At 38.7% G+C, this 24,513-nt stretch overlaps 1 protein-coding gene across 1 annotated transcript in view; it reads right to left on the reverse strand.

Annotated features, from left to right (window-relative positions):
* The window catches only part of adam19a (ADAM metallopeptidase domain 19a), a 173,075-nt gene that overhangs the window by 127,664 nt on the left and 20,898 nt on the right, over nt 1–24,513 (reverse strand). Inside the window, exon 3 of the mRNA XM_020594848.1 lies at nt 17,240–17,313. Within this exon, the coding sequence (XP_020450504.1) occupies nt 17,240–17,313 (74 nt within the window). The remainder of the gene's footprint in view (nt 1–17,239; nt 17,314–24,513) is intronic.

Genomic DNA, 24,513 nt, shown 5'->3' on the forward strand with positions numbered 1-24,513 from the left:
CCGCTCTTCTCACCTCATTTCATAGTTATGATAGATTCTGTGACGGTTCCCTTTTACCTTCTGAGCTTCACCATCAAAAAATTTACATATCCACAGACTTGAGCACCGTATGCACGTGCTCATTCCAGACAAATCATAAACAAAACCATTTTTCAGACAGAGAAGCAGATCCGGTACACACACACATAGGCAAAGGCTGTTGAAATTAAATGGAAATTAAAGCATTATTATAGTATCAATCTTTATTTAATCCATTCTGTGGAAAGAGAAGCTGACTGTAATTACCTCCACCTCAGTTTGCTTTAACGAGGGCCGGCATTCACATCACTCATCCTTGACTTTTATTCTTTTTTTTTCTTCCAGTTCTGCAGTGGAATGTCAGCCACACAATACCAATGGCAATCAATTTCCAATCATACAAAAGACATTCGGGGGCTTTCCATTTCATTTCCAAACAATGCAATCCAAGAATATTGCTTGGATTAAGATGTAGCACTGGACAGCCTGCGGTTGGAATATGAAAGAGGAGGAGCAACTCAGTGCAAATTTCTGGCTAAAAAAGTGGTAACAAGACATTTGAAAAGAGCCACAATCCTTTTTACATCTGCTGAGTGCTCATGCTGGCTGATCAATGCATCCGGTTCCCACTGAAGGACTGGGACAACACCCAGGGCCCAGTGGCTCTAACTGAGCCCAAATGTGACATGACAATTGTCATGGCAGAGCCAGTGCAGGCTGACTGCAAGTTCAGTTTCTGCTGGCTCCATGTGTGCTCCAAATGTTTCTCATATTTCAGAAAAATAACTATAGCGTGGAATTTGGAAGCAGGAAGGAGCCTGGTCTGACAGACTCTGGGTTTTGTGCAGCTGGCTGACTTCTTGGAAAAGGAATATGAGAAAGCTCCCGTCTGTTCAGCTTTGTTACTTTCAGGTCCTGGGAGCTCCGTCTCTTCACCAAAGCTGTTTACTGAATAGGTCTCACAGCCTCCTTTAGCACTGTTCCAGTCCTAGAGGAATTGATGTGTATTAGATGGGTAAAATAGAGTAACTGGGTGGGGGTTGGGATGGATGATTAGTTTGAACATAGAGGTCATCTCATGTCCACTTAGATTCTTGTAATCATGACCTAGGACATAAGTTGAGCCAGGTCCTTTTTACTGCCACAGGTTTGAGTCCATGGACTCTATATTATCCTGCAATAAGGTACAGTGTTAAACTTGTGTCTAAACTCCAGGCACAAAGTATGGGCATGTTCAGTGTTTTGCAAATTCTAGTGACCACAGATGCACCAATAAGTGTAATTTACTCACAGCTGCATCCAATGTGTGAGACCCTTGGAGGTCTCGCATGTAACCTTATAAACGCTTCAGTGATTTTGAAATAATGCAATAAAATCATATTGTAATCACTGTGTTTATGGTCAAACTGACTGTAGTCCACCAGAGCCCACAGCCAGTGGATGTGTCGCCCACTTTATCTCCACCTACAGCTGCTTTCAAAGCTGATCAAACTGTCATAAAATGTAAAAACAGACATGACGTATATCCCTGCGGTAGTAACAAAGGTATGTCTGTGTGGTAAAGGTGCATTAACTAAGATTTTAAAAATTCTCTGATAAATCAAGTGAAAACGAGACAGAATGTGGTGTCTTTGCTAGATTAACCCCCTCATGATATAACCTTTATATTTAAACTACTACTTACATTCAATTCTGTATTTAAATGGAAGCTAGGACAAGGATCTAAGGAGTAATGTATAGGTAAATTTCAAACATGTGACTCTTATGACACAGGAAACTCAGATGGAGGGCCAATTTGCTGTGGTCCACCTCTAATATGATATTTTCTGTAGCATTACATTTGATGGCCACTTTTTGTTTTTGTGTAGTTTTGACATTTAAAGCATGCTTCTTATAACTTTTGCTATAGGTGTGAGATGGGGCTAATTTATGGACTGTACTTTGACAACACAGTTTAGAAAAGCTGACACAACAACAGAAGTGCAGTAGGTGGCAGCGTCATGGATAGCGGAGAGACACCACGTCCTTTTCACTTGATTTATCAGACAGTGTGTGAAATCTTATTTAATGTACCTTTGACATATCGCTCCAGTTCTCCAAGCACACAGTAATAACCCACAAATAATAAATGGTTATAAATTTAATAAATGAGGCATTTTGAGAGCTTGTAATAGAACTGCCTATGTATAAAATTACTTTGTGCTCTGCATCTGCAGTTTGCGCTACAGCAGCACAGTGACCTGATACCATATGCAACCCACCTATTCTGTCTCCTTGGTGTTTGTCATTAGTGCTGTGTCATAGTAACCAAAGCGTTCTACTAAACTGCCAAATTTACTTACTAGTCAGCTAATGCTAGTTTCTAAATGAGGGCTACATTTTGTACAGTTTGTCACAACTAGGCAGCCGTAGTTTACATCATTGCTAGGAAACAGGATGTGGTGGAAGGGGCGGTTAAGGAGTAGTTAGGTGTGGCTCGTAGTGTCGGTTTGTTTCGAGTCTCACTAGACCCTCTAACGGCTGAAAGGAAATTAGGTGGAGTAGCTTTAACCTGACCTAAAACATCATGCATCCCATCATCTCAAGACAGCATTAAACTGATCTCTTTGTCTGAGTTACCTTGTGACGTCACCATGAGAGCTCATCCAAAAGGCAGTGGGGACAGAGATCAATGTTTAAGGAGGGTTCTTTATAAATTTGACTCTTGCTGATGCTGACAGTGTTTTAATGTGCTGTCTTGTTTGTTCATGACCAGGACAAGAGAGATGGTTCAGAGAGGTGTTTACTCTGTAAAAAGGCATCTGGTTTTTGATGACTATCATGGTGACTATAATAAAAAAGTGTTTTTAAGGGAGTGCTTGCTGTTCTGGTATGCTGGTGTCATTCTCCTTGTCTTCACCTGTGTGTTCTTATGAGTCACAGTTGTTTGCATGTTGCCAAGAAAAAAAAAAAAAAAAAAAAACACTGCTCACTATTCAAACTAAAAATGTCCTCTGAAAACAAGTTACATCCTATTTGTGCCCCTTAAAATATCCCTAAACCCTGGCAGACTGACGTCTCCCAGCTCATTGTGGAAGATGTGTCTGTATTCTAAAGACAGCCTGATTAAAGGAGCCTCCTACTGGAGCAGCACAGCTGTAGACTCTCCCTCTATGTCGTTCAGAAAGCCGAGCCCACTGCGATCAAAACAAGACTCCCAGCGAATATATCCATGCTCTGTTGTACTGCCATACTACGTCTGTTTTTGTCCCTCTCTCCCTGCCTTTCTCTACCCAAAACTTTTCATTATATGTTAATATGTGAATCTTTTTATTCTCTAAGCTGGCTTCAGTAGATGCCCGTGGTTGCTTTTAAAAGATTAGTTTAGCAGTTTCTTGAAGGCATTCTTTATAGTCTTGAAACACTATATTTAGATGCACCTAATACATCTTGGTTTTGATCAGAGGGACATGTTTGCTAGATAGATTTAGCTACAATGAAGAAGTTCACACTTTATTTTTGTGAGTACCTTTAAGACACTGACCCAGAGGAAGAACCATATGACAAAATAGTCTCAGAAGACCTTGTGAGTTAAAAATCGGACACAAGCGGTATTTTCTCGTAGTGGTCGACCAATTAAATCAGGCCAATTTTCAGCATTTTTAGGTGATCAGCAGTACACTCTAATCGGCTGGTGTGTCTGCAGACAATACGTGCAGACTAAAAACAAAGAGATGCTGAGAGAGCATTCAGTGAGGGTGGTGCCATTTATAAGAAGAAGGGTAACATGCAAACTTGGAAAAATGCAGCTGAGAAACTGTTTCTTGCACTACTTCTCATTACATGGGACTAAACACTAAGAGACACTGCTACTACTATGTGCAGTGCAGGTACTTACAAATGATTGTTGTGTCACAGGAAAATGCTACTGTTACAGTAAGTGCACTAAAATGTTTTATCTTTTATTCAGAAAGGGTTTTTTTACAGTTTAGTTTTTTGATTATTTGTGAACTTACTTTTTAAAAAGGTGAGTGCAGATTGTAGAAAATGAAAGATACTCATTTTCAGAATTCATTATGGTTAAATAAATGTTCATTTAAGTTCAGGAAATATGTGTCTCACTTAAATTGGTGTATTTTATCTGGCGCATACGGGGCGGGACATGATATCAGCATTATATATCGGACATCGGCCACTCTAAAAAGATCAGCATTGGCATAGTATTATTTTTTATATATCCAGAACAGAATCCTTTTAGAAAATCTGTAAATATCTCTGATTTCCATGTTTTAAACATCTGCTTCTTGCCATATGGAGACAATTTTCTACCATAAAAACAGACCATGATGAAACTGCAAAGACCAGATGGATTGATGATGTCAACAGCAACTGTAATGTCTCCTGTTTGGAAGCTTTACCAGGCATCTCAAATTAAAATTCTCAGATGACATTGTTTGTAATATCATCTGAATGTTTAAGCTGCTCTGCATTCAGCATGTATAGGCACTGTCCAGAATTTTGATATTAAAAGAGGCACAAGATTCTAACGGAATATGACAAGATGTAATGAAGCACTACTCCCAATAAGAAACACCATTAAGTTTATTCTGAGTAAGTAGTCGCACAAACGGATAGTAGTAATAAGTTCAAAATTCAAAAAATAAGGTTAGCACTTCAGGAAAAGTAGAGGCTTCAACAGCTATGTATTTAAGAGCATCAGTAAAATGTTTAAGCAAAGGAACCGATCTCTAAGTTGAGTCGAGTTGCAAGTGATAACTAAAAATTAATGGATTTTCAAAATACCTGGCTGATTTTCTTTCAGTTGTCTAGTTGCTGAAGATCTATCTGTGCTGCATTTTTTTAGACTGACTTGTGCATTTCTTGGTCATCTTTTGTAACACACTGTGTAACTTATTTGTGCTCCACAAATCAATTTAATAAACAAAGTTAATCAATTTGTTCAGCCTCAATTCTACTTTTATCTACTGTACCGTAACCTTTATTGAGGAGCTTGCTAGAAAAAAAACATCTAGCTTGCAGGATGACCCATTATACATTACTGTACCATCACAGTGTCACGCTCAAATTTTCTTGTGTCACTGACCTGCAAACAGATACACACAAAACAAGATTTAGACTGGCAGGATTAAATATGAGCATTTAGACTCTGCACTACAGAACGATTACAACAGCCAGTCTACCTTTAGAAAATTCAATAAGAGCTGAGTGAAACTATTCATCGCTTTGTTTTAGTCCCCACTTTGGACCCAGTTTTGAGAATCATTGATCTCTTTAACAATATAATATTTCTTGGTCGTCTTGGCCATGGCAACCTCATTGGGAATTCCCTGGCTAAATATTTAAAATAAATAAGTATCAATACATATCTCTTCTGATAATCAAACCCAACCTACAGCTATGTGAACCAGCACCAGGAAGTTAGACAATATAATCTCAATTTTTTAACAGGGAAGGGTTTTTGGATACTGCACAAGCAGCAGCAATTGAATGTTCTCCTAAAGTCATCATCCTGTAAGGTGATAGGAGTGAATTAAATCTTATTTAGGCACTGTTGAAAACAACTACAAGATTTCAGTGCTGGTTGATCTGATACACAACTGGTGACAAATGGTCACTGGATGACAGTGAAGACAGTGTATAAATAAATTTTTCTGAAATGCATCTGCAGCTGTCAGATTTATTGATGAGCACTGTGCAGACAAATCCTCTTAACTCAGACATTGGCCTGTGTTCATTTTCCCACAAAAGGGTATTGATTCAGGATAGATATGGCCTTAGCATGTTCATAATCGTGAAAACAACTATAAATAATAAGAATGTCTTACAGTACTTAATGGCAACCTTGACACAAATATTCATTCTCCAGAGGATGATTGCTCATCTTTTATCCAATGCCTCCAAGAGCCAAACATTTTTCATAGAAGGCAGAACAGTGAAATTGAACATTAGGATTCAAAGCACATTCAAAACAAACTAGGATGTATGATGTTTTCCCTAAATCTATCTAAAGATAAAAGATGGAGTGATAAGGTGTCATCACAGAGAGAGGGCAAGATGCAGTAAAACAACACAAGGGGCTGCACTGGTGGAGGTGTCTTGGTCTAGATACTAGTAAAAATATGACTCAGAAAGCCCAGTTTGGGTAAAAGATCCATGCACCTAAAAGTCACTAGGTAAACAGCAGAAATCCAGAATTCATTATACAAAGGAATATGCCGAATCACGTCACACTGCGGTCTGCTGTGTCAACAGTCTTCATTCAAATGAATGAGCAGGCTGGATTTCAGTTGATCTGAGTTAGGGGGCTTTCCCCTGCCTTGTTTAGTCAAGTTGAATTGATCTCTGGTTCGTTTCCCCCCTTGGTACAGTTCGCTTGGGCAAATATGAACACAGCAACCGCACTTGAGTGCAGACCAAAAGAGCTCTACCTAGGCCCTTTCCCATTCTCAGTAAAGCTCCAAATGAACTAGAGCGGTTTGTTTGTGATGTAAACATAATCCAACCTCAATTCGGACCAACTACTGTACAATGAGCACGATGCAACTTTGAGATAAGCTGTTCAGCATGATGTCGTATATGCTCGATATTCACTCCCTTTTTCAGTCGACTGTAGGCTGCACATCTTCGCAAAGTATGAGCAGTATTATATTTTCAATACATTTTCTCAAAGTATTTTTAAAGTTCTGTTGGCATAGTTTTATTTAGTTTATTGTCCAAATAAATGATACAGTAAGCTGCCTTTCCATGTTGCAGAGTAAATTTATTTCATACGACTGCTCCTTGGTAGAGAACACGGATCTTCTTTCTGTGTTTACTTTCTCGTTCCCGCCCCAGACTCCGTTACCGGTGAGCAAAGCGAATGTTGACACCTGATTTGTAGTGATGCATTTCGGTTTGCTGGATTTTCCTGTGTGTGAACGAAAATAGATCAATTTTACAAACTAGTCCACTGATTTGCACGTCTGCAAACAAACTACAGCTGTGAAAACAGCCTTGGTCTGAACGCAGCCTTGGTCAATCCATCTAAGAACTTTCAAAGCACATCTGAGACAGTTACAGCAACCAAAACATTTATCAGATCAATATTTTGATCTCACATAAATCTTAGCCTTTGTCAAAATCTACTGTACTGTAGCAATTCATTCTCCCCAAGGAATGAACCCAGTGTTTTCCATAGACCTTCCCACTGCCAGAGTAGAACCTCCCAAACAATCAACAATCTAAACAGTTTTCTCTCCAACCCATGTCGTTCCTCTGGTGCCACCCTTTTAACTATACCCGGTTCTTTTATCTGAAGGCCCCAAGAAGTAACACTCAGGAAACAGGAATCAGCTTTACGTAGATTTATTTTCTTATTTTCTTCTGGTTAAATGCAGAGTTATTACAGTGCTGGGCTCTAAGAGATGACAAGTCTCCAAGATCTTCGATAATCAAAAATCATTCACATTTATCTTCTCGGGCTGGGACTGCCCTGTACATGGGTGGTATGTTTCACGTAAATATTCTAGAATGTTTGTATAAGCAGTGTGTGTGTGTGTGTGTGTGTGTGTGTGTGTTGTTATCTTCAGGCGTTTCTCTATTTTCAGGCGTTTCTCTCTAACTGAAAGTGGACAGGCAGTTAGCTGTGTCACTTACTTCCCTGATTCTGTTGTAAAAAACCCCTTACTCATGCTTCAGACATGAGTGACCAGTTCAAGCCCATCAGACTTCACGTCTGTTAAGTAGCATAAATTAACAGTATCTTATCTATTGTTTCCAGAACGACACTTATCTATGCAATCTATTCTTGCACAGTTTTCCAAGAAGATGAAAAATACTACAAGTTGACTCAAAGCTGAATATTATAACTTTAATGCATGCATGAGAGCCAGGTTAATACTGATACATGGTGCTGCTGATGAAACACAGACAGTCATACTAAACTCTATCATTATAAAAGAAAAACAATACTAACAGTAAATAAAACAACTGTAACTCCTGAAATCCAATCCTAACAACCCTCAGAACAAAATACTCATGGAGGGTTTAATAAAAACTGTGAGCTGTTAAGGGCTGTAGGACATTTTGATTTGAGTTTAAAAAAAAAAAATAAACTGCTGGTTTTATTATCACTGAGTTATTTGTGCATCTAGACACTGGTGTCATGCATTTTAGTCCAGATGGAGGTTTAGTGGAGATAGTTTGCCAATTTATTGCTCAACAATAGTGATATGGGGAAGGAAACTGATTTACACTGGGGATGAGTAGTCCCAACATTGCTTAACATCTCATTGTCAATCAGGCAGGAAAGCAGAGTTTCAGCACAGCTGTGCCTTCAGCAGTTGGCTAAGGGAAACACTGAGGTCAGCTCCAGTTCTATTTATTTAATGCATTAGATCCATGCCATACAAATGCAACACTTTGAGAGGAAAAGCTCAGTGGCAACTGGTGCTCTTTAACCAGACTGAGGAGCAGTGAACAAATCAGAAGTAGTTATGGTAGTTAGTAGTTATGGCCCATTTACTTTGCATCTTTGATGCCAAGAGCTCACTGCTGTGCTGGTTCTGCATTTTGCTCAACGGTCACTCAAGGCAGGACATTTTGATTTGTCAAACACAGATATAACTACTGGCATGAATAATGTCTTCATTACCTTTAGGTATGTCTCTCAGTAACTGGTGCTGTAAGGGAGGGACAGACTGAAAGAAAGACTCTGCACACCGATCTGAGTTCTTGCTTTGCTTGATTGAAGAGTTTATTGAAGAGATATCATCTCTTGCTATGATGGAAGTTGAGTGAACACTGATTGGATTCTACTTTATTCAGCCTGCTCGTGTCAGGAGCTAACGCCAGCTAGCAGCTGCCTGCAGGTATCAGGCTGATGTCAACACAAACAGTGCAGATGAATCAGGTTCTGTCCTGTCTGGCTGAGACTGATCTTTAAGTGGACATGTGGACTGAAGCATCTGCTACTGTATGTAGATGTATAATATAGTGTTTATTTTTTAAATTATGTGCAATAATGATGGCGGCCTTGTTAGTGGTGCAGGGTTTTTATTATTCCTGCTCAAATGTTTTGAACAAGTACCTATAAAATATAGATGTCATGTTTATGCTGTTCCAAATTTGCCAAGTAAAATAAATCCTTGGCTCACAACATTACAGTATAACCAGGAAATGTGTTTACAATTCAGCCCATAAGTGAACTTTACATAATTTTATACTCACGGTAACAAGTGATGCTCACTTGTTGAATGTAGAGAAATTAAGTTCCAGAGATTCTGAGAAGCACTTCATCTACTGTAACATCTGAGGTAAATGACTAATCAAGCACTGAATCGAATTGAAATTAATGGAATTTAAATTGAACTGAACTGAGAGATCAGTATCACTATCCCTATGCAATAATGTAGAAAAACATGAAATGTACCTCAATTTTAAACTGATTATTAAAAGGGAATTAAGATTTAATAAACCCACCAGCTTTTAGCACATAGTGGTGGATAAACACATATTTAGAATAAGTCAGTCTCTTGACACTTCCTCAGGCAATACTGGATACTTTAATACAGCATGAATAGACACACAGTAATCAATTATCTGCTGGGTTATTCAGCCAAAAGCAGGAATCCTTTGTATAAAACTGTGCAGGGAAGAGTTACTGGCTGCCTTTTAAAATTCCTCCTCTTCCATTGTTGCCCACTGTTCTTCAAAATGTTAAGCTACTGCAAAATCAACTCCAGGGTCCACTCTCCCTGACATGAGCAGCAAATGTATTTAGATTTTGTGTAACACAGTCTGGTGCTTTGAAGTGCTGCTCTTCTTTTTTGTCTAGAAATGTAATTCCTCCCCCAAATACTTTCCAGTGTTTTTCCACCCCCACACAGGCTACATCATTATGCTGCAACATTTCAAATTAAGACTGACAGCTTGGACTTGCATACAGAAATGATGGTGTCAGTTTTGTTTGGTTTTTCGAATGCAAATGTTAGGCACACACATCCTACCGCTTTCACACTACTGACCCTGCAGCCTGACCTTGGTAATACAGAGAGAGAGGCAGGACAAAGTGATGAAAGCTCACTGATGACACTTCCACTCCTCTGCTTTTGCCCTCACCTACCTTTTCACTCTCCCACACACACACACACACACACACACACACACACACACACACACACACACACACACACCTGCTGCTGTCCACACAAGGGTATTGTGCAGCATTTGTGCAATATCTTATCTTTACAAGCATATTTGTAACAGCTTGAATAAAGTGTGGAGTATTATGGTATGGTAACAGTATAAAATTATATGGACACAAACATACAGATGCACACAAAGTAAAATTGAGACGTGGCATCAAAGCATGCGTCAGGGTTTCAACTAGCAGTCACTTTAGTATTGGATTAACTTTTTTGTCTAATCAACAGCCCAAACACCAAAATATTTTACAGTAGTATAAAGAACAGAAAACAACAACTCTTCATATGTGTGAAGCTGGAGACAGAAGACATTTTACACTTTCAGATTAAAAATGGCTCAGTGGAAACTGTGTTGAAGATAGGTTTAATGGAGTTGTTTCAGTGTGGTCAAATATTTGCAGCAACTGTCAGATACTATGTGACTCCACTTTCTTAGAGTCAGTTTAGCCAAATTACACACAAAAAAACTGTACCCATTACACTGAATAATCTGCAGTCTGAACATGCTGCCAATAGTTTTCAGAGGAAGCAATGTAGCTTAATTTATCACTTTTCAATGCTATAAGCAATCCGAACACAATTCTTTACCCCCACTGTATCATGGCAGAGGAAGAAATTGAGAAACTCGTATCTCAAAAGCTGGGCTCATAAAAACAAAACTATCTGCATGAATAAATACCACTAGAGGGTTGTATATAAACATAATTTCGATGAAGTGACCCATTAATGCATTACAATAAGGCAAGGCAACTCCATTTATATAGCACATTTCATACAGAGTCAATTCAAAGTGCTTTCCAGGGACAAGGAAAAACAGTAACCACATGAAAAAACGATAAGCATTAAAACCAGAATAAAATCAGTTAAGACAAAGTGAAAATAAAACATTGCTCACCTGAGATAAAACAAAAACAAAGAGACAAAATAAAAGGTCTGAAACAGAAATCGAGCTGTTACAGTGAAGAAGGTGCAGCGTAGAAACCAGTCAAACAAAGGCACAGGAAAACAGCAGAGTTTTCGATTTGAATTTGAAAGCGGCTAGAGTCGGGACGTATTTCAGCTCATCAGGAAGCCGGTTCCATCTGTGTGCTGCATAGTAGCTAAAAGTAGCCTCGCCTTGTTAGGTTCTGACCTGAGGTTCTACCAGCTGACTGCTTCCTAAAGATTTCCGAGCCCTGCTGAGTTTGTGTGTTCTTCAAGAAGATCAGAAATGGATTTTGGCCTCATACCACTGAGCAATTTATAAACAAGCAGTAGCACTTTAAAATCTATTCTGTAGGGAACTGGTAGCTGAGGATTTAAGAACAGGAGTGATGTGTTCAGTTCTCCTGGTTCTGGTTAAAACTGAACTGAAGTTGTCTAACAGTCACACATCCATTATCATCATACACTTCATCCAGTGATGCCGTCTCCACCAGAATTAGCCTATACTCTGGCAGCATGAAGAGAGATTTGAAATTGCATTAATGTGTAATGGGATATAAATTTGTGATGCTTTATTTATGGGTCTACCGTGACAAAAACACAGTACATTCTAGAGAGATAATGCACCAAGTATCACTGGAAACATATTCTTCCAAGTTGGAACCCGAACCATGGCACACAGCTGTGGGCAGGTGGGTTTGGCAGGAATACAAATAGCACCTCATTGCTGACTTCGCTCAATACACATGAAGCAGAAAAGCAGGGGAGCGTACAAATGCCAGATGTACACAAAAGAAGAGAGAGAAGAAGCAAAGCTAGGAACTTTCACACAAGTCCTTCCTCTCAGCAACGAACCAGGACAATGTGATGAACAACATTCACAACAAGAAAGAATGTCATTTGGTTCTGTCTACATATTGATGTCAGTCTACTGTTGTTTTCGTTTTAGCATGTTCGCACGTAGGGATGTTCAAAGTCATATGCATATGTGATTCTGCTCATAAATCAGGTGCTGCAGCTCTGACACAGACTTGAAAACAGAATCAGAACAAAATACATGTCTAGACTTGAAAACAGATCACAGTTTAACATATCAAAAGGTTGATCAAATACAGCTTAAAAGGGACTAATTTCGGTTTCTGAGGCAGCACTGAGTGTCAGTCCAGTTGGGTCCAGAGGGCCATGAACCGTGGGATAATGATCCACACTTACAGGATCACTTTAGAGATATTTGCGTCCTTGTTGTCTTTCCACTGTGACTCTGTTACACCAGTTTGCACAATGCCACAGCTGAGACATCTCTGTTTGACTCTGTTGCACTCAGTGTGGCATCAGTATCAGTACAGATAAAGCCACCAAAAATTTCATGGAACAGGGCCGCATTTGCCAACCCCCGCACTCAAATTCAACAGAAGGACGATCTGACAGGTGGGCTTTCTTCATTCATAACATGCTCTCCTAAAAAACAACATGTAATTGGAGATGGTTACCGAAGTGTCAACCAAGTTTATTATTAAATACACTGTACAAAATATACACAATATCCAGGTTGGCTGGTTGGTTACTGATAGCTGCTAATGGTGGCTAATGCAACTCTTTGAACACACAACTGAAATGTACAACTAGCTAACAAATTAGCTAAAGCGCTTAGCGATTTACAAGAGAAATCACCAAATGTTATTCCTCCTAGTTCCCAATTTCTGACTAATTTTAGGTGGGTGATCACTGACAAGCTCAAGTGGATAAAAACATATCCATACCTACAACATACTATACTTTAACCTGGTATCAAGCATCTGCTATAAACATGAACATTTTTCATGAAATCACCAGTCCAGTCCTTTAATCTTATTGCATAACCACAGTTGTCTTCTATTTTTTTGACTGGCAGTGGCAGCCAGAATGCTATAAAACAAGTTAGAGCCATTACTCCTTTGATTCTGGCACAAAGCAACACAGCGCAATGACATTTTTAGTAGGTGCTGTACAGTCGCTTGAGGTGATTCATGTTTGCCTCCAATTTTTCCTCCAACTATGACATACTGCAATCAGGGTAGAGGCATGGCACAAGTGGGTCTATAGTAAGGGCAACAAGAATGCCTTTGAGGACAGAACATCTAAAAATGTACATTACTTTGCATCAGGACAACAAGGGCACATAAGGAACCACCATGGTGGCTCTTCACTTTTCACTTTGACTGACTATGAACACTTCTGCCTTTAGACTTCGTCCAATGACATTTTACACAAACTAATTTGTTTCAAGCACGGTGAACCCTTTAGGAAAAGTGCAATCTGTGTGACCGTCATTTAACTTCTGAGAATAAAGAACTGCTGCCTTTGCTTTACATCCCTGGTGTATGAACTGAATCACGTCTCCAAAAAGCATAAAGACTCACATTCAGACACTCCTCAAGTCAAGTGATGATACATTTCAGAGAAGAGAGGGAACTACATTATGCTGTTGTGTAATTTTCAAAAACGTCATCAGGTGAAGGAGAATGTGTGTTAGCAATGTGTCATCAACTACCTTTACCTTGCTTTCTCAGTGTTTTCTAATCCCACCGATCTCTCCTGTACTGACACCAACCAGCACTAATGCTGGCACTGGCCAGCCAAGCATCAATATCCACTCGTTAGGATGCCAGTTAGCACAAGAAATGCAGATGATGATCCTGAATTTCTTTCAGTGTTTATCTGACTGCATGGGTCTAAATTATTTTGTATAGTTATGGTTCTCAGCAGGGTTCCATTTTCCCATTGTCATAAGCATTAACATGCACAACAGGCAGTCAAATGCCTCCAGTGATTACCATCAATTACATAGTGCCAGTCAGGAACTGGGTTGAGCCTGTCAGTGAATCAGCAACAGGAAGATGAAGATAAAATGCTCGATAGCGAGACACTTTTAAATGTGTGCTTCAACCCTACTGTATATATCAGGGGTGCCCACACTTTTTCGCCTTGCGAGCTACTTTTCAAATGACCAAGTCAAAATGATCGACCTACATGCGCGCGCACACACACACACACACAAAATATATGTATGAATGAGTGTTGTAGTTTTATGAACAGTCTGAACGTGCCGCTCCACATTTCCCTTCTTCAGAATAGTGATGGTAGATTGGTAGATCAAGCAATTATGCATTTCGAATATAACGTTGCTCCTCCCATTCCACATGGAATGTTTTCGGTACGTTTTCGGTTTCTTACTTGATTCGGCTCCCCCACTCATTTTATACCCTTTAGTAGAAATTAATTCGAAGGTTGACAAGTTAGTTCGCTCACTCATGCGGTTGACTGTGCATGCTTGGTGACTCGTGTCTCAGAAAAGACGAGATCTCAGACTGGCTGTCCTGCATGTCAATCAAGTAGCAAATGCCATAAGGAGGATGGATAATAGGCTATATATAAATGACTGTCACTTTCTGCTTTTTCTGTTAGGGGTCGTCATAGCGAATGGTCAGTGTGACGATTCGCTATTTGGCACGTGTTTTACGCCGGATACATCTAATTTATTTTTGAATGGCACGCGATCTACCAACACTACCTTTGCAATCTACCGGTTGATCGTGATCGACGTATTGGGCACTCCTGGTATATATGATCCACTCTACAGACAATCAGTTCAGTCATTGTTCAAGCAAAAATGTCAAACATTAGTTGGTTCCTGCATTTGAATCATTATAAAGTGAACCTTGTTGGATTCTGGACTGCCAATTGAATGAAGGCCCAGAAAGACCAAAATAAATTCCTACGCCATGCATAACCAACTACCATGAAATGTATACTTGATGCCTGACGCTCTCTTGGTCAAGCAAGGTCACGAGAAATGTACTGCACTTCCAAATTATGGGTTAGATAGACCAGATTTGACCCTCAGAAACAAAAATGTTGAGTGTATTGAACAAACATGTTTTTGTTTCTACCATGCGACATCAGGTCTGTTTCTGTTGTGGTTCTGCTGAATGCTGCTGTTGTGTTTCCTTGAGCCCAGTATTCATCACAACTGCTTGCTCAGACATGTCTGAGTTGTTGTGTTTTTGTTATCAGCATCCCTATGACATGACATCACTCTCATGGTTGTACAACAGTTCGATGCTGAAGCAGCTCCACCTTGCTACACTTCCATTTCCACAGTGCAGCTGCACTCCCCCTGACAGGGAACTTCTTGAGGACAGTTTTACAAACTAAGCTAATTGTAAATGTCCTGTTGTTCAACATTTTGCTGTGCAAAGTTAAAACTCCTAGTGAGTTAGCAACACCAAAAAAGAACTCCCTCCCCTGTCATCATTTTGTAAAGGGCACACAAGCTATAATATGCTTGTCCTCCCACCTGTGTGTGTGCATGTGTGCACCCACAAATATGTGTAGACCAGTGAGGAGGTGGCAGAGGATGAGGTATTCTGGGTGCTAACAATAAGGGCAAGAGCACAGAGTCAAGTGTGCCCTTAAAATACAAGTACAGAACCACAAGAACCAATGTCCTTAATTCAGCCATAAAACCAGACTGCTGAGGTGTGTTGAAAAAAACATCTTGAAGTGCAAGTAATTTGCAATGATTAAATATTTAAGCTGCCTAAGCAATAGACATTGTAAGAGAAGGTATAATTAGAGATGTGTTTCAAATGTGCTTCAATACTGTTATTAACTTAAAATTGACAACTCAAGCTCTTCTAGTAGCTTAAGAAACTTGGCAATGTACTTGGCAACAGTTGGAGAGTGAATAACCCTTCATCCAGAGAATATACTGTACTTACGTACATTTACTCCCTCCATCAGTCCTTTTGCCACTCCCATTTCTCTTACATTAAACATTCAAGCCCAAATTAAACCCTCTAAATAGTATGTGTTTCAATACATCACTATTTCAAGACTCAGTTTTTGATAGTTTTATTAAAAAGGATTGGACATTCTTTCTGCAGATGAACAACTCCTCTGAAATCACAATACCATTATGAGAAACAGGCAAAGCAGTAATTAAAGGAAATATAATATCATATTCATATAGGAAACACAGCAACAAGCAAGCACTGGGAAATACCTTGGATCAAAAGATCAAACTATCAGACTCATATTCCAACAACCACAGTAAACAAACAAAATGAACTGAGCCATCTTAAAACCCAATTAGAAAGAAAAATATCTTATCCAGCAATTCAAATACAAACACTTTCAATGTGATAACAAAATAGTTAATAGCTTTAGTCAATAGTCTTACAGAAAATATAAGATCAGAATGCAAACAGTTCCATACTAAGGCCAATACAAGTCAGTACCTGGAACAGGAATGAATTAATGACGGTAAAGGTCTGAGACCTCGGCCCAAGTCAATAGCTCGTCACAGCTGTCACTCGGTGTCGACTAGCCAATAGAGAGTTGCACTATGACACAAATTATAAAGTGCAAATGTTTTTGACTTGCAAAACTTGTTAACTTACAAAAATGTATCACTTGCAAGCAAATCTGTTTTGTTAACTAAACCTTTTTATGACATGGTTGCTTTGAATTCAAAACTTAATTTTTGATTGCATTAAAAAGACCCAAAAGTACTTTAATATAAAGGGATATTGAAGCCCAATCTGCAGTTGATGAACAAAGTACAACACACAGAAAGAGGGCACAACTCAGAGGTGTTTTCCATGTGTGTCTCTGTCAAGTGAACCCATGAAAACTGCCTTGCATCTGTGGTAAGTGGCGATCTCAGGTTTTTGACGCAAACACACTTTTGATAGAAATGAACACTGAAATTGCATTGCACCACCAAATTAGCATAAACACAGGCTGAGCTGTACCTCTACTACTACACATGGTGCTAGGAAAATTGCCCAACAGGCGGAGACACCAAATTATAGACTTGTACCCCAAGGAAATTGTACAAAACATCAGTTTGCCATTTTACATTGGCATTGCGCCTGCAGGAAAATAGAACCGTGTGTTGTTGAGTTTAACACTTTAATCCCGTCTGATGTAGTAAGTGCTGCAGATATTAAGACTGTTACTGTGGTTACCAGGTAGATATACCCATCTAATCACGAGCAGTTAAGCCAGTCGGCAATGATGAGACAGTCAGAAAAACAAAGATTTAAAAAAAGGTTGATGAGATGTCTGACCTGTGTACCAGGCTCCCTCTTGGTTCGGCCTTGAGAAAGCCACTGCGCCGTCACTGTCCTCCCCCTTCTCAACCCTAGAAGACACAAAACATGAGTCAGATCAAAAACGATCATCTCTTTGCAAAATCAATACACTTTGCCCCAAAAAATCTTTTGACCTGTTCAGAGCTGAAACATGTGGTTATGTAATTAATCAATAACTACTTTCATAATTGACTCACTGTTTAAATAATAATTAAACATCATTTAACCTTAATTTCATTTTAAACTTTAATCTGTTTTACTTTTTCAAGCAAAAATGCCAAACATTTGATTTGATTTGATTTATTCTTTCAAGCATATAAAACAGTTGATATAACAACACACATAATTTTACACACAATCCAATATCAATTTTCTTATACCTAGTACATGCTTCAATGGAGTAGGAAGAAGTCAGACTTATCCAGTCCTACCCCATGACATCATCTTACCATCATTGGTTTGCAAGCAATAAATGATTCACTTCTACACACACACATATTATACTAAAAAAAGATTATAACTGTGTTAACTTTCTTACATCATACAAGTGATATACTAAAGAATAGTTACAAAATATACACCACACCCACAATGTTCCATCTAATTAATCATTAAGCCTGTTCTTGCATATATCTTGATTGACACATACCTTTATATTTATGATTAAACTCGTCAATTCTATTACAATTTTTTATGTCCACATTTAAATTATTCCATAGTTTTACCCCACTTATGGAAACACAATCTTTTTTTGGTTGTACGTATAGCATGAATTTTTAAATTTAACTGACCCCTTAAATTGTATCCCCCTTCCCTTTCATTAAATAGTTTTTGAATTCCACCAGGTAATAAATTGTTCCTGGCTTTATACAAAAACACAGCAGTCTTATATCCCACTAAATCAAAAAATTTTAACAATTTAGACTGTATGAAAGCTACATTGGTGTGATCCCTGTACCCCATCTTATGCACAATTCTTATCGCTCTTTTTTGTAATATATACAATGGATTTCCAGGAGAATTTGTCATCAACTATGACACCTAGAAATTTAATTTCATGTACTCGTTCTATTTTAGCTCCCCCAATATTCAATTGAAATTCATTGTCTAATCTGCGATTCCCAAATACCATAAATTTAGTCTTATCCAAATTCAGAGATACCATATTACTGTCACACCATTTCTTTATCTTCTCAAGTTCCTGTGAAACCCGTCCAGAGAGTTGCTGTAGGTTTTCACCCGATGCCCATATGGTAGTGTCATCAGCAAACAAAACCACTTTCACTAAATCAGAAACCTTGCATATATCATTAATATATAGTATAAATAATTTAGGTCCCAAAACAGAACCCTGAGGCACTCCACATACAATGTCCAGCTCACTCGATTGGTATTCACCCAACTTCACAAATTGATGCCTCTGGGTCAAGTAACTTCTAATCCAATTCAAACCCAATCCCCTGATCCCATAGTTTTCTAACTTATCCATTAATAATGCATGATTGATTGTGTCAAATGCTTTTTTTAGGTCAATAAATATTCCCAACGTGTACTAAGCATTTATTGCTTTTTTGTCATATGAAAAGCAGACAACTAGACAGCAGTCAGAGAGTGCAAACCTCTGCCAAGTAAGCTCACTGCCCCATAATGCCATTACACCTATAAACAATATTCCCATGATTGTTTGACCCTCATAATATGATTCCTTGACTGTAGCACATAGATATCATTGTTAGTTTCAAAGTTATTCAAGAAAAAACTATATTTCAGTTTTCTTCAGGATCTATCTATGTAACTTTTGAAGATAGGTCAAATCTGTTGACTCCCTAGTGACTCAGCAAAATTTCAGCTAGAATTTGATCTTAGTCTGTAGCATTATTTTATTTGTTGTCTCACAGTAGAGAGTTTCCCATGAGCCCTATAAATGTGAACATCCTGGATCAGCAGATCGGAAAAAAATACTTGGATCTAGATCATACTCTGGTGTGTGGCAAATCTTATGTGGATGTCATCTTGCAATATTTCTTAAAGCACTCTAGACATTATACATGGAATTAGGAACAAAAATATTGAAATTGGCCCTATCTCACAATGGTGAAGAATCCTGATTTGGATCAGCACCAAGATCTATTGGACTGTTCCATGGGCCATACCCCACCTTTCCAAAGAACCTCTTCAAAATCCATGGACTCCTTTTTGAGTTATGCTGTGAACAGATCAACCAGCCAAAAAACAAACCAATTCTGCAAGAAGTAATGCTTTTGACACGTTTGTTTGTTAGTGGGGTTGTCACTTATAGTTTCACATTGAAGGGAGCAACTCTAAGCACCACTGGCCTTGTATGAGGATATTGGGTTGGTCTTCTTGTAGTAAATACTTAAGAAGAAGTGGAAATTTGGAAAAAACATTGAAATACAATCACAACATTACTCAAAAAGACTGCAATTAGATGTATTTTACCAAATTGTTTAGCCTTAGTGTAAGACTGTTTCTCTTTACGTTCAAAGTTATATCTGTTAGGAACTAGGAGTGACAGTCACTCCTTTATAACATGCCATCACTGTTTTGGATGTCTGCAGTTTGCTGTTTGTAAAGGAAGAGATTGTGATGTGCTGTGACTAGTCAGTCGGTTGCCAAACACCTGTTTTGACATAAACAGCTATGGGGGCCCTAAAGGGACACAGAAAATAACTAAATGAATAAATGCAGCACTTGATCATTTAATTTATTTATTTATTTTTCTGTCCCTTTAGGGCCACCATAGAAGATAGTCAGTGTTGTATCAATAGTTCATTTGGTGTGAACACAGAAACCTAAATACATTCCCATCAAATTTGTACCATCATTTTCCCAAGGCTACACATGGTAATGGCCTATCACTAAATATCTATCTTTTTAAAAGCTGATCAAAATCAATAAGTAAATATGCCACAAGTTCTGTTTTGTGCTGGCTTGACTTGCGTCAATGCACCATGCAGTTCTGTAGAGTAATGGTTCCCATTTTCACTAAGCAAGAATCACAACAGGGTGACTAGAGTAGCTCAGATGAATCATGAGCTCACTTAAAATTGACAAAACCACTTCTCAGGATGTGGAATTTAAAGGAGAGTGATTCAACCACATTGACTCAGGCTGCTATGCATTCTATCACAGATAACACTGGAACATTACTTTTTTATTTTAGCAGTGAACAGAACAGACAGAGGGATTTCGGAACTGTCAGCTCTGGGGAACATTTAGCTCATATCATCTGGAAGACAGAACAAGACGCAATATAAGGCTGGAATGTACTAGACTTGTAAAGACCTCAGTCTGCAGTTTATCAAGCATTTGAATCGAACACACAGCTGGCCGAGCATAAAAGAATTCAACAAGACAGCATTTTGTATTGATCCTTAACCATGTTTAGTGATTGAATAACAGCGGTTTTTCAAGCAGGAGCCAGAGGGATATATAACCGAGAAATGAAAAGAACGAACTGTCTGAGTTTACCTTCCCAAAGTCAATAAAGAGTATCAATATTCTGCCAGGGACTACTACAGTACAAGGAGAGCAGTAGTAGCATGTTCAGCATGTCTTAATTATTCTGTATCCTCCCATCTGCAAATTTTGGCTGCCACACAGAGTCCTGTCAACTCACCTACAGCAGCTAATGAGGAGCCAGACGCAGAAACATGGACATGAGTTCCACTCTGCATGACACTAATGGTACATTCAGCTGTGTTAACTCTGGGTGCCTCGGCAATATGTATTTGGAGCCCAGAACATGATGGAAGAAGTGATGATGTAGGTGTATCCAGGGGTACATTTTGTATGTGTAAACAAAGTCGATAAAAGAGAAAACATGGATGTTTCTCTTTTTCACCAAAATCAGATTAAAACATTCTTTTAATTAGCATCCAAACTGTCTTTTAACTATTTATGTAAGGGTTTGGCCAGGATATATACTTATAAACTAAAGCTTTCACATAACATATTATTGCTGACAGAGGTCAGCCTACAACCAATGTCAGATTGTTGTTTTTCTTTGTACTCACCTTTGTTCTTTATTGGATTACAAAAAAAATTAAAAATCCAGTTAATTGAAAAGCTTCTTTTCTTGTGTTACATTATTACAAAGCCTTTCACCACCTTCCACCACTACTGTGCAAATAGTAAATTTCTCTTAGCAATAATCCAAACTAAGTTGTTTGGATTTCTTTACAGACATTGTTGATATTTTTATTAAATTCAACACAAAACAATTCTCTGCCATTTTGTCTGAAGTTGGGGTGCAGTGGCAGCAGGTTCTGCTGGATTTAATGCTGGATATTGTTACTGTTATCTCAATTCAATTTGATTTTGATTTCATAAATTTCGATTTGATTCAAGATGATCAACCTACATCAGACAAACTATTGAGTGAATATCTCAACCCTTAAGTAGTGTTTGAAGCTTTAATGTTTCAAATATGCCACCTTAGTGTGAGAGGTTAAGCTGTGTTCCTATGTCCAGGGGTTAGCATGTAGTGGGGCCTTCAAACACAGTGTTCCATAAAGTGATTCACAAACTTTTGGGAAAGGCCGTATTTATCCAGCATTTTACAGAATGTCGTGAGTCTGGATGGCTAGCTGACTCTGGCTAACTTGTAGCAGACGTAGACATCCTGCCAACTGCGCAGCGAATTACTTTAAAAATTAAAATGACTTTTTTGTACACGTAACACTTCTCTGCACCAACGTCATTTCCAGAAAGAACACATTTTACACACCATGCACCACTTATAACAAATAACCTCTGTATGCATGTAACATTTAACTCAATTGTACATGTTTATTGAGGAAAAAGAGCAAATACAAAAATCAATCATTGTATTTCGAGAATCAGTTACTGAACTGTTCAAACAAGAATAGCAATTCATGGCAAAACTGATATTTTCATCCAGCCCTAATTAAAACCTAAATAATGTGAAAGCTTTGCCTTCCAGCTCAGCTCGCTGTTCGCCACAACAGTTTGGTATAATGTGTAGTATTGTTGATGCTGCACCAATCTGTCTGCCAATTGCCCACTCCTTTGCTGATATACAGTAGAATCTAGTGTCAGACATTTTGTCATAATTTACCCGTTAGCCTTTGTTTTAGTTGTTGTCCAACCTTAAATACAGTTTAGATCAGAATCAAACCTTTCAGATCATTTTATATTTTCTCATTCTTTCTTCACTGGCAAAGAGCAATGTACAATCATCACTGAATACTGTAGCTCAGTTTTCAGTTTTTTGAGATCTTAAGTATGAGGTTTTTTTACACCTTCTCAGATGTCCCAAGCAAGTTTTTTTGACACAATCCCAAACAGAGTCCTTTAATATTCAGCATTTACCAAAATGTTGCATGTAAAACATTTAAACTATAGCCTACTATATCTGAAACATCTCATTTTCACAAGCTTCTTGAGCCAAATACTGAAGGTCCTGGTTCAGAAATATGAACTGACTTAAAGCAATGAGATAGAGAAAAATTATATCATTCTTTTAAAGTTTTTGAAACTACAAAAACACACAGTGCAGGTCCTTCCCTCACAAAAGATCTCTAAGAAGAGACACCCCCCCTTGCAAAGAGCGCACAAACCTGAGAACAGAAAAGGCATCGGATTTATTAGTGACAACTGATCTGAACTGCAGCCAGTACAGTCTGTCATTAAATGTGGCAGTGAAAGTGATGGTCCACGCAGGCTAAAAATGAGAAGCTGCTGCTTCATGAGCCCTAGCTTAGTGAGTCCAATCAACCTCTGCAGCTGAACTCAGAGCCACTTAGGGTTATGTCCAAATAATATTTCACATCACACACTAATTTTTACTTGGATATGCAGCAGAGGGCTCACAATTTAGCGGCTGGGGGTCTGATTCACAAAGACAGACTCTGACTAAGATCTAACCAACAGACTTCAGATAGACATCTAAATGTATCTGTTGGGCAAAGCTGTTTAGCTCTGATGTGCTAAGAATTCTGGATAAATTAAGACTTTTTTCAAAATAAAAAACATGGCTGACAAAACACCACATCAGCAGAAGAACTGTGCTCTCTGGATGAATTTAGCAGTTAACTAAAAGGAAATCATCCAAGAATGTAAAAATAAAATAATAAGAAGAATGTAACAATGAAAAAACAGCAATGAAAATTTAGGAGCGAATGGAAGCAGGTGTGTAAGTGGCTAAAATATAACACACCAATGTAATGTACTGTGGTGTACACACATGACTGGCGTAGGTACGATGCTGGGATGGAGAGAGTATAGGGCACCAGCACAGGAATTAGACTAGTCTAAGAGTAAATTTTAGACTGGTCTAACACTATAGACTAGTCTAAATTGGCTTTGTGAAACCGGTTCCAAATGTAGTAAAGGAGAGGAACATAGCAACACTAGCCAGCTGGGGTGAATCTAACACACCAGAATACAGTAATGTTCACAGCAGCTCAGACCATCAATGTTTTCAAATATATACATAGTATATATTGTGTTTAAAGTGTTACGAAATGCTACATTATGCTTCTTGACAAAAAACTGAAGTACTGGGAAATGTCACATCTGACAGTAAAGTGGCCATGAGAGTCAGAGCTGCCAAATCTGAGATCACACAACCAACCTCCCCACTGAGCAGGACTGCTTTCTCCGCCGTTTACCCTTTCAGCTAACATCTAACTGGTCTAAGAGCTCACTGAGACAATCCATCATACTGCTTTAAGAATAGTGCCCAGCAAGGGAGCATCACAAGTCACCACAGGCCTCTCCCATTCTCTTGACACATATGCTCCAAAAAAGCACTGAATTCCCACGGTGTCTAAAAGGCACTTGTCACTTTCTGTTTGTACAGTAATCCATTAACCTCACTCACTGTCAAGTGTTTTGTTCAATCTGCATAGCTAGAAAGGCGTGCACGGGGAATGCAGTAAGACTTAGAATCTGCTGTGATATGTGCTCAATACCAAAACAGCACCCTGAGGTGAATTCGACGTTTGAAATCAAATGCTCACAGCCTCATTTCTTCAAGTTGGGGAAGATCAAATGCTTTAGCCCCCCAAGCAAAAGGTCACCATTAATCAGTGATACCACTGAAAGGAATCCATAAAATGTCAGCAGCACTTGGTCTGGAATCGCTACGGACAAGAAGAGGGAAACATTTCTGTGACATTTGAGGATTTCAGGAAAGAAGCAAACAAAATAATGAGTTGAGCAGAGTGGAATGAAACGAAATGGATGTCTGTGATTGCCTGGGA

Source organism: Monopterus albus, unplaced genomic scaffold (genome assembly GCF_001952655.1).
Source record: "Monopterus albus unplaced genomic scaffold, M_albus_1.0 scaffold25.1, whole genome shotgun sequence".
In the NCBI taxonomy this organism is placed as follows: Eukaryota; Metazoa; Chordata; class Actinopteri; order Synbranchiformes; family Synbranchidae; genus Monopterus; species Monopterus albus.